This window comes from Leuresthes tenuis, unplaced genomic scaffold (assembly GCF_036924035.1).
Source record: "Leuresthes tenuis unplaced genomic scaffold, fLeuTen1.0.hap1 SCAF_14, whole genome shotgun sequence".
In the NCBI taxonomy this organism is placed as follows: Eukaryota; Metazoa; Chordata; class Actinopteri; order Atheriniformes; family Atherinopsidae; genus Leuresthes; species Leuresthes tenuis.
The window spans coordinates 15,241,654-15,253,656 of record NW_027325368.1 but is presented as its reverse complement, the minus strand read 5'-3'; the positions used below and the strand labels follow the sequence as shown (position 1 = coordinate 15,253,656).

Below are 12,003 nucleotides of genomic sequence, written 5' to 3'. Positions count from 1 at the left end.
TGTATAATTTATGATTTTCCTTTATTTAGCCTTACTTATCCTGAGAAAGTTAAATAATTTCCCCATTATCTACCTATTTGTTTATCACATTTGTTTACTTCCACCCTTATTTATGATCAGATATTCAAGTGATAATACATTTCACTTAAACATTATAAAACATTTAAACATTTAAACATTATTGGTGGACACAAACCAAAAAACAATCCTAAACACAAAAGGCAAATTTTTTAGCAAGTGTATAAACTTCATTCATTATTCATCTTTTTGCAGGATAGCAGAAGGAGTTAAAAATGTATGTACATAATGAATATTGTACAGTGAGACCTCCATATGTGCTTCCACTACAACTCTATAAATCATCCTTCTTCTACCACAGCCTGTGGTATTCTGTGAGTTATGCTTGTCTTGCTGATTTTCCGCTGGGTGATTCCGTAGGTGTCTATATGGTATCCTTTCATAGCCATTATTTCCAGAGTAAAATGATTCAACGACAGCAAACATTTAGGCAAATGGATAGAATAAATCTTTACACTTAAAGTGCTGTAGATGTTAGTTAGTCGCTGACCTGCCAAAAGGCTACGAGGCATATAAACCCAACATACCATGACTGCTACTGCTGATTCAGATAAAAACAGCCACCAAAAAGTCCCACATAACCAAAAACAGATGGCTTGGCTTAAGAAAATTGGTTGAATTTTGAGCTTTTATGTTATCTGGACACACTATAGCACCTCATGTGACCCAGTGGGAGTACCCCATCTACTCAGACTTGTCCATTCAGAGCTTTCTGAGCCAACTCTTCAAATAAAATGTAAGAATAATGTCAGGTAAAATGTGAGAGGGAATATCTTATAGGAGTAGAGAAAGACATATATAGTGACATGTAAGTGTATAATTTGGTGGGTAAGTTGAAAGCTGCACTTTTTCCTGGTTATTTTGAAATGATGCGTGTATAATTCTCCTAATTTTAAGATAATTTTGTAAAAGTTGTGCTTTCTTTTGATAGTTTATATCCCCATTTAACAATAGAGATAACCAGTGTCTTATCATTATGTTTTTAACTAATTTCCCTCCTATGTACAGTGAATGAATAAGTGGACAATTTGTAACAATAAAACAAGGATTTCATATGATCTACAGTATATCATGTATTTGGCAAAGATATTGCCAGATTGATAAATCAGTTCAGTCATGAAGAGTTATTAGCGGCATACACTACATAGAAGTACTGGGCAGACATAAGTCTGTAGTTGCCACAGGACTCTACAAGAAATCATTTATCACAACTGACATAATGTAGTCTCATAAAGAATGGCACCCTATTGCTCCGTCTTTAGCCATGTTGTATGGCTTCCTCTGCACAGTGAGGGTGAGAAACTGCAAAGCTGCAAATGATGAAAGACAGCCTGTTACTATGAGCCCTGTGGTCAATGCCTCTGCTGAACATGCCACCCATAATGGATAAGCTGTTTTCCAAATGGCTGAAGCTACAGCTTATGTTGTGTAACCGCAGATGCAGCACAGCTAGTGAGGTAGAACGTCTGCAGTAACTGGATCCATCATACATTGTAACTTCAGAACAAATGAAGGCCTGCAAAAGTTGGAGAAAAATAAAAAAATCTGCAAACATATAGAGCATGGCAGATGGCCAAGGCTACGTGGCCAAGGCTATCCTGAATGTAACTGTAATAATGTATTATAATGAACTATATTTTATAAGGTCTAAAGGAGAGTAAGGACTAACAGTTCAATGCAATTTTCATTCTTAATCCTTTTAAAACAATTTATTTTCCTAGTGTGTATGTAGTGACATCTAGTGGCACAAACTGAAAATTGCAACCAAAAGAAGCACCACCCTGTACCCAAATCTACAGAAGCTATGGAAAATGCAGAAGGCCCTCTTTGGAGACAGTGTGCAAGCAACTCTCCAAGAATAACAATGTGTTTTTGAATATGGTATTACATTTCTGCTAATAAATCACCCAAGGTGTTCCACGCTGGAACTTAAAACACATTTTTAGTAAGGCTTAAAGCAGATTAAAAACTGTTAAATGCATTCAAAATCAGTTCTGGTGAAAAGCTGGAAGACATGAGAAAAACAAGCAGTCAGTGCTTTGGCTAATTATTGCCACTTTGGATTTGTGGTACACCCATGACAGTGTTAAAGTTGCATATTCAAACTGCCAGGTTTTAACATGTGACCAAATGAAATAGTTCCATCCTTGCATTCAAGTCTCAAATTATTGGTATGCGCTCATTTAATTTTACTCTCTTCCCCCAATGACTTCAGAGCTGCTTGAGTGTTTTTCCCATAACTGTGATTGGAGCTACACACTGTGTAACTGAACATTTATAATCATCAGTTTTATTCGAAGGAAACTGCTACAGTCACATTAAGAAATATTGGCCTTTTGTGGCACTGTGAAAATAGACACCAATGATGAAGTGAATGTTAAGGAAGCATCTCAAGCTCTCTTAATATTTGTCAATAAAGGTCCTTAAACTTATTTACTAGACCACTTAAAGAGACACTGTTGGTGACAAACAAAAAAGGAGCGATTATGAATTCTTTCTGCAGTTTAGTTCACGACAGACTGTCATGCAGTGTAAGCAGAAGGATTGGAAAGTGACAGCAGGAGAGGAGATGCGAAAAGGGGATATGGAGTTAGACAGTTGCATAGTTCCTTTCTTCTTGTGGATGCATCATCAATCAGTTTTCGCGATGGAGACTGCACACTAACACAAGACTGACCTTGACTGAGCCGCTGCCACAGAGGAATAATCCTAAATGATGATTGCTTTTACATTTCCCTTCACTTCCTTTGTGTCTCTCTTACTACGCATCTGTGACTCTCACTTTATATTTTCTGTCATCCTCTCTTTGTTGCTCTCTTTTTTCGCTTTCGTTGAAATTTTCTCCAGAGGACCCCGACACCTTTCTGCTCTCAACACAACCAACCGCTCCGCCTGCATCTCCTTTGCGTCACCTTCCTGAAGCCAAGTGGCTGTAGAAACAGAGGCTCTGTGTTTTGTTCTGCTCCTAGGTCTTCCTCACTCTGCAGCTCATCTGTGGAGTTCAGTGAACAGGAGATGACCATGGGTTCAGCTGTCTGCCAGTGATGTTCTTTTGGAGAGCTTCACAGAGTTTTTCTTCGGAGCCAGAGTACAAATCCTATGATGGCTCATCTATCATCTTTAGTGTCCAAAACCAAACTTCTCAGTAATGAGTGTTTGTAAATTTCCTGTACATGAGGAAAAAATAACAGACACCGAGGCATTTCTACAAAGTACTGTATTGTTCTAGAAACACTGCTGCAGATATTTTATACAGAGTAGTCTTCAAAGGGGGCATTATATCTTTTTAGAAGGGCTTGTCAACTGATCAGACAGATTTGAAAGACTTCCCCTGCCCACACATCTGCGGGGAACCGTGAACATTTTTCTAACTTTGAAACAATTAGATTTTTATGCTCACTCCAAACAATTGTGTGGAGGTAAGAATGAGGACAATTTCAACATCTCTTTCAACTTCTTTATTTCTTCGCTCTTGCACGCAAGAGGAGAACTGTAACTTTGGAGACAGGTTGAAAAAAACTCACATTATTCTCACATTTAAGGAATCGTTGATTCTCTTTAGTTTCTGTCAGTCGGTTTATCACACAGCCTTTGAGTATGTCCATTCAGGACAGCTTAAAGCTCATTTCTGTTGCAGTTTTGGTATAATTTTGGTATAAACCATTTTTCAAGGTTTTAATTTCTTTTTCATCTTTGTATATTTACAATTTCAGAGATGGACGCTCCAACAAACCTCGTCACCACTGAAGTAACCGAAGACACAGCAACAGTCTCCTGGAATCAAGTTGAGGCTGAAATAGAGGGTTACATGCTGAGCTACACTTCTGCTGCGGGCTCCAGCTCAGACATTCCTGTAGGGCGTGACAGCACCTCGTACAGGCTGATTGGCTTGAGGCCTGGTGTCCTTCACACCGTCTACATCTGGGCCTTCAGGGGAGACAAAGTCAGCAAGAAAAGTTCAACGGAAGCAGAAACAGGTAAACCCTGAATGGGACCATGGCTCGTTTGTAGAATATTGGATTTGAAAATTATGTTTTATTGATGAGCGTCACAGAAGATGCTTATATTTGGGTAAATGGTGGTCACCAGAGGTCATCTGGAAAGGTAAAACACAGAACACACATGCACCATGGATCCTTTTTTTTTCTCCTTTCTTCATTTTTTTAACTGATTGTACAATGACCTGTTATCCTCAAAGAAGTGTTCGAAACCAGAGCATTTCTTTTTTTCTTTGTACTTTACAGCCTGTTAAACAGAAGGACAGATGTTCTAAGCATCTTTAATCTTAAAATGGATTGTGCAAAACGTTCCTACCTCAAACAGCCCTAATGTGTAATGCACCAATCATTTCCGTCTGATCTTTAGTGTTGGATAATTTTCTTGGCTTTTTGTGGCAGCATCAAGTTAAAAACTATTAGTGTTGACATTTTATATAAAGCACATTAACCTCTCCCAACTGCCTAGGGGCGGACTTGAACTCTGTCTGAAGAGGACTATTTAACATAATTAGAATGGATTCCTTTTAAAAACGCATTCACTTTAGCCTGAGGCTGAATGTCTGTAAGAAGTTTGAGAAGAGACAATTTAGCTTAGTCAACAAAGCCTGCTGCTTTGCCTCTCTTGTTTCTCATATTCTCGTCTTTTAATGTGGTTGTTATGGGAGTTTGCAGCTGTTGTTGTTCCCTAGCATTTATGTTTAGGAGAGAAAGGCAGCAGAACATCTTCTTAAAACGACTTTATAGTTGATCCAGATGCATTTAAAAATCCAATTAAGTATTTAACTACAGTAGTACAGTAGTCTTTCTCACTGATTCGTACTTATAGTTTGGTAAACAATAGTTTAACATCAGTGGTATAAATATTTTACAAGATCAGATATGTAATGTGAGAGCAGCAGATGTTTCACATTTACAAATAATTATATATCAAGATGTATTAGTAGAATTCATCATTTTCACAGTAGCACTTCTGCACGTCTGCTTAAGTTTTCACTACAGATCCAGATTATTCCTTGTTCTGTTTAATGAGGCTTGCAGACATGTTAGCTCCAGTAAACCTGGTAGAACATCAAACAGCAGAATGCAAACATCTGAATCTAAATTGTGTCTGGAATCGATGTGCATCTCCTTAAAAACAAACCTTTTAAGGAGATGCAGCTGAGGGATGTGAATTAATGTAGATGATTACAACTTTGCACAAGGAATACGATATCAAGTGCAAAGCAATCTCAAACTATATTAAATACATGTACTTATCCCCAAGTGTCTTTCCATAATGAGTTCTCCAGAAGTGAAGATACATACACTGCAATTTAAAGGCAAACTGCAGTAAATAAGGAAGCAGAAAAATCCTTGCAAGACATTCTACAAAATAACTTGACCACTGAATCACAGGATATTTACCGGTATAAAGTAGTTTTTTGTTTGTTTTTCTTTTGTAGATAACAGCTAGGGTTGATGTTGGTGTTACCACAAGTCTAAAGTGATGTTGTCATGGAAATTAGACATTCTATTGAAAATATATGTTAGTTAGATATTTATTTTGACCAAATGTCTTACAGCATTCTACCCTCTGGGATAAATATAGATGTGTTCAGTTAGAGAATAAATTAGATCTACTCTCATAATGGCATGAGTTGTTGAAACAAACTGAGATACTTCTAAATCAGTGTTACAAAAAGACCAATGGTTCAGATTTGTTCTAACAATGACAGCTTTCTGTTGTTGTTTTTTTAGCACTTAACCCATTCACACCCTAATGCTGCATTTAAAATAATCTGCAATATTCTTTAAGAAAGGAATCTTTAAAATAATGATGGGACTTGGATGATACGTTGCATCAGGTCTGAATGGGTTCAAAGGTGCGCTGCTTTCTAGTTTGCATGGATTTTGTTTAACATAGCTCATAGTATATTTGTGGTACTACTGCATATAAGAGTGATATGATGTCAAACTTGGAGTTAACGTTTGCATTTATAAAAAGAAATGTTTTAAATTCACTTACGTTAAATTGTTGCAATGCAGCACAAACACAACCTGCTTAAAATTGGCAAGTTTTGATTAAAATACCAAAGAACCACATAGGTTGATCCAAGTTTGACAACTTTTCCTGTGTCTCTAACCTCATCTGCACTGAATGCACTCTCATTTTCATAAGATGTGTATTTCCAGTTGTGTTTGCATTAGATGTAGTGATGTTGTGTCTACTAATTTTAACTCCCCACACAGAGCTGGATGCTCCTACTAACCTCTTCGTCCAAGATGTGACAGAGTCCAGCTTCACAGTGTACTGGGATCAAGCCCAGGCAGAAATTGATGGCTACATGCTGACATATAGCTCTTCTGAGGGCTCAAGCGAGGAAATCCCAGTTGGACCCGACAGTACTTCATATATGCTGACTGGGCTGAGGCCAGGGGTCCTGTATACTGTCTACATCTGGGCCATCAAGGGGAGTAAAGCCAGCAGGAAGATCTCGACGGAAGCTGAGACAGGTCTCAGATCTACAACACTATGTTCAAAAGCAAAGCACTTAATCATCTGAACAGATCGTGACAAACTTGACAAATCTGAAAGAAAGCTCTTTTCCTATTTGTGACATGATAAAACCCTGTTAAATACGATGGTATATAGACAGATGACAGGTAAGAGAAAAGAAACAAATAAATTATCCTAGTGAGGTATGAGGCTACCACAAGCTAACAGAGCAGCTTCAGTTTTATCTAAATGTCAAAAAATCTCTAGTTGGGTTGAGATCTTTTATCAGGTTTTAATTTGTCACCCATCTGTTCGGTTTGGTTTGCATCATTGCAGTTTGTGTATTGATATCCTCCTTTAGAACTGGATGCTCCTGCTAACTTAATTGCCCAAGATGAAACAGAGTCAAGTTTCAGCTTGTCATGGGATCCAGTCCAGGCAGAAATTGATGGCTACATCCTAATCTATAACTTCTCTGATAGTGCCGATGAAGAAATCTCTGTTGGACCTGACAGCACGTCTTATATGCTGACTGCTTTGAGGCCTGCAGTCCTCTACACTGTCCACATCAGAGCCTTCAAGGGAAACAAAGTCAGCAGCACGATCTCGACACAAGCTGAGACAGGTGTCAAACACCCGTTTTTGTTAAAGCAAATTACCTATTAAGCATATTCATGTTCAATCCTCCAAGAGCTTTGAGTGGTTTATCATTACAGTCGTTTTGACATGACGATGAGACAACTCCCTTGTAAACCCAATAGAAAAAAAAACTTCTTCCCGAATGTATCAGCTTTCTTTGAGAGAGAGCTCAGAGATGTAATCCTCATGTCCTGGAACAACACTGCGCTCTCCTCTTGCAGCCCAAGGTGGCACTCAGGACCGTTCTTCCCATTGACTAAAATGCTGGCTTCTATTTGCTATGCTTGAAGAGAATTAATTCCATTGGTATAGTTGCACTGAGCTCAAGGGATCTTTTATTCTTTCATCCGGAGTGAGGTTACCAACATGTTGTAGAAGCTCATCTCAGACCCTTTCATTCAACTATTAACTCATTTTAGATATCCATCAAAGTCTGTTACCACTTCCAAAACTAAGTCAGAGCTTTACGGTTATCTCTTCATTAGCATCATCTGAGGATAATGTTTGCTGCAGTTCATTCATCCACATGTGACTTGTGTGTTAAATCATCGTTTACTGGGATCCTCTGGGAAGCTGCCACTTGATCTGAATAGGATGAGACAGCTTGCGACAGAGGAGGACGATAGAAGACCCAAGGGGACTTGTTTCTCAGTTTTACATCTGTTTTCAGTGGTCATGTACACCAGCACCTCCTGTGCTACAACACAAGCATTATTCATCCTCAAACCTTAGCACATTGCACCTGTGCATTGTTGCATAACTGATTAGAGAAACCTGAGATGAAAGCAGAGTTACAGAAATATTTTGGAGCAACGTATTCGTCCTGTAACATGCGGATGCAACAGCAGAACTCCTGTCTGTGAAACAACCAGCGTTTGTGAGTGCGTCCACGATGTAAACTCGATGTTTGGTTCCTTTCCCTGTCCCTTCACCATTTCTGGCTGAGCTGCCAGGTTAACAAGCCTCGAGGTCTGGCTTCAAGCCATACAACTTCTCTCAACTTTTGCTATAACCACATCTGTTTTTCAGAGATAGATGCTTTTTTGGTTAAATTCTTTTGGCTCAAGGAACAGAGACCATCCTCAGCGTCATTAGAAAGAAAGATGTCAGTGGACATGATGACGGAACAGAGGTGCAAATAAGCCTGACTCTGTTGGGTACAGAATCTGACTGAACTTCCTGTCAGATCATACAAAAAAAATCTAATAAGTCTAACAAACCTTTTATTATTTTGCTGTATGTTCACGTAATCTTTGTTTACTTACTGCCATGATTCTGATATTTGTAGCAAAAGGTAATCAAGTAACACATCTTGTAGTTGCATGAGCAGAGTATTAAATTACTTCCACTAACATCTTCCTCTAGAACTGGATGCTCCTGCTAACCTCTTAGCTCGAGATGAAACAGAGTCCAGCTTCAGCGTGTCATGGGAACCTGTCCAGGCAGAAATTGATGGCTACATCCTAACCTATAGCTCCTCTGAGGGCTCTAGTGAGGAAATCCACATTGGGTCCAGCATAACCTCTTACTTGCTGACAAACCTGAGGCCTGGAATTCTCTACACTGTCTACATATGGGCCGTCAAGGGGGACAAAGCGACCGGGAAGATTTCCACAGAAGCAGAAACAGGTTAATACAATTAAATCAGTGGGAGTCTTATTTTGGTAATGTCAAAGCTCTCTTTTCTCTTATAAAGACTCCATTAAAAAAAAAAATCTAATCTGAGTCTACATTTAAAATCTGTGGGGAAAAACGGCTGACCGTTTAGAAAAAACTAGGTATTCTCAGTGAAAGGAGGCTCTCTGGGGTTATTTTGAGCCAACTCACCGGTCAGTTGAAATTAACCGTTAAAATATATTCACATCACTTCACTCTTTTAAGCAAGCCTGGAAACTGGTAAAAGGAATCCTTATATGGCTGGAAAAAATATATATATTTCTTTAAAAGTCTTACTCGGCATCTGGCATCGAAAAACAGTTCATAATTACCATAGCTGTGAGAACTTAACACATAACTGCCTTCACTAAGAAGTCCCATGTGTTACCTACACAAGCTCCAACAGATTATGGATATATTTCTGTTAATGAAAATATCTTAGTTTAAGAACACTGATAACAAATTCCAGGCAGTCAGGGGCACCGCATGTGGCCTTGATTATGGGGGAATAATAGTCGCACGGAAGGGGTAGTCCCTTTTCTTTTAACTTCAATGTTTAGAGGTAGGAACATCACTGTCTTTTATTGTAGAAAAAGAGGACAAAATATTTTAATTAGCAGCTCTTAAGTAGATTAAATACTCCATCAGTTGTTGGTATGTCTTATTTCTTTGATGTCGTTTTAAATGTCTGTACTGCATAGCCTGGTGTTCAGAGGGATCAGGGGTTAAGTGGACGAGTAAGTTTATCCTGGTAATTTATTCTCACTTACATTTCGTGTGAGTCAGTGAGGTTTTGGTGAATATGAAACAACCTGCTAACTGGAAGTGTTCAGTGTACTCTTCAGAACAATCAGTATCGCCAGCAGCAATAATGCAGTGGTTGTGGTAGAATTAATTTAGTCTGCACCGATGCTTACTGCACACTAGAGGGCAATCTATAAATTTACATGCCATATAAACTTGATTTATTAAAGTACAAAATTCCTAAAAAGTCAACAAAGCTCCTGTTCTACCAGGAAATGCTTCCCACAGGCAAGAGGAGGTCACTGGCTATGTCTCATAACTCAGCGAGAAGTAAAAAACTGCAGCACATGTGAGTGGGTTGCAGGGTATCTTTGTGTCAGCTAGATGATCTGTAAAATCTCCTGGGAGCTCTAAATAGAAAGCTGGATGTTTTTCAATTAGGCGGCAAACAGATATGTTTTGCATTATAAACTTTTCAAATTGAAACTCATTAGAAACCATCAGCAGCTACAGACCAGCGTGGTGCTGGATTAAAAAAGAACAGTTATTGCATCGAAATCATCCGTGGTACATAAAAGCATGCTTTATTAAATTTGTGTTTTTATTTGACAAAGTAACAAGCCCCATTAATATGTCAAGTAAAACGTTTTCAAACGATACCCTTTTGCAGACTTCTAAGGAGCATTTGGTTTCACCAGCAATACCAGCGCTGCTGCATTTGTCACCCTTTGCATTGTTTTGCCATTCTGTGAAAAGAAAGGGGGGGAAAAGGTGTTTTGATAGGTTTGGGATGGTTTTGTATCTTAATTTGACACTTTCTCCAATATCTTGAGCCATGGAAAGTCAAAGCTCCCACTGCTCACATCTACATGCCAGACAAATTATCTTAGTGTCTGTTTCTGGTTAAACTTTCAAAGCATTTCAATAACACAGAGGGTAATAGCCAGCTTATCTGTAAACTGTAACTGAGAAGGCAGATGGAAGTAGTCTTTGGTGGTAACACTCCAGTTGAAGGAAGGCTGAACAGCTAACTAAACCAAGGAAGAAACCAAACAGTGATTGATATCAGAAAGTATAGCAATGCAGGAACTAAAACCCAAATGTAATGAAAAATAACAGAAATCATCAGAAATCCCCCCCACCCCAGTTTTATTGAAAAAAGCTACACATAAATCTTCCTTTACTGTCATAACCAAGACATTATAAGATGTGTTAATCAATGAATAAATTGTTGGCATTACTACACACAGACATTGATTCTCCAAGGGACCTGAAAGCTTCAGATGTGACGCTGGATTCTGCCTCTTTGACTTGGATTCCTCCTCTGGCAGACATTGAGGGCTACATCCTCACCTACAGAGATGAAGAAGGCAAAATGGAGGTATGAAGTTCTGCGCATATCCTCCCACCCAAGCAGATATAAATATTATGCTATAGTGTATCTTATAACACTATAGTGCATCTCGGTGAAACACCATGCTTTATTTACTGTTTAATGCACTGGTTGAAGTACAAACAGTGCAGCCTTACTTGGAAAAGTGTGGTGAATCCTCTCACTCTGAATAGTAAATAAAGCAGAGTCCTGTGAAAAATGTCCTAAATGTCACGTTCTTCAAAAACCTAATTGAGTTCACCATCTAAAAATAGTGCACTGTAGAACACTGACCTCTTGTGGCCAAAAATCAATTGAATTTGCTGGATGTAGCCTAATACAGGTATGAGCTCATTTAAAAGAAACTGGGACTCAATTATGTATGTGCTTTTAATTATACATGCATACAGTGCAACTTGAAATATAATAGACTTGATCAAAAGCATGTTATAATATCAGGATTGGATGATTCTATACATCATTCTACAGTATACTGAAAGCTCAGCAATATGATTTTCTGCTGTTTTATGTTGTGATCAGACCGTTGAAATACAACTTGGAGCCAGTGAGAACAGCTTTGCTGCTTCCAACCTGGAGATCGGGAAGAGCTACGTTGTATCCATTATTGCCTACAGGGGCTACAAGAGGAGCATCGTGGTAGAGACCATCTTTCAAACAGGTATATACTGTAAATTTCACACGGCAATTTTCCTTTATTTTGTCAACACATGTTAAGTAAATTGTTCTGTGTTTATTCTGTCATATCGTCGCATCCCTTATACTAGTTGGTGCGCAGTACCCCTTCCCCATGGACTGTGTTCAGATCATGAAGAATGGCAATAAGAAGAGTGGTGTCTACACCGTCTACATTAACAACGACCGTTCCAAACCGATAGAGGTTTACTGTGATATGGAAACTGATGGAGGCGGCTGGCTGGTACGAATCATATGTCATCTCCACAGTCTTTTAGATTAGATTTAGTAGAATTAACGAAACAGCTTGTTTTGTATAGATACCAAAGTTAATGGAATATTACACT

General features: G+C 38.6%; 1 protein-coding gene across 3 annotated transcripts in view; it reads left to right on the top strand.

Annotated features, from left to right (window-relative positions):
* The window catches only part of tnn (tenascin N), a 36,352-nt gene that overhangs the window by 19,617 nt on the left and 4,732 nt on the right, over nucleotides 1–12,003 (top strand). Inside the window, exons 9-15 of one of the 3 annotated variants that reach the window (XM_072364587.1) lie at nucleotides 3,792–4,055; nucleotides 6,306–6,569; nucleotides 6,914–7,177; nucleotides 8,557–8,820; nucleotides 10,842–10,972; nucleotides 11,504–11,642; nucleotides 11,749–11,900. In XM_072364587.1, the coding sequence (XP_072220688.1) occupies nucleotides 3,792–4,055; nucleotides 6,306–6,569; nucleotides 6,914–7,177; nucleotides 8,557–8,820; nucleotides 10,842–10,972; nucleotides 11,504–11,642; nucleotides 11,749–11,900 (1,478 nt within the window). The remainder of the gene's footprint in view (nucleotides 1–3,791; nucleotides 4,056–6,305; nucleotides 6,570–6,913; nucleotides 7,178–8,556; nucleotides 8,821–10,841; nucleotides 10,973–11,503; nucleotides 11,643–11,748; nucleotides 11,901–12,003) is intronic. The other 2 variants (XM_072364585.1, XM_072364586.1) reach the window with 2 other exon arrangements.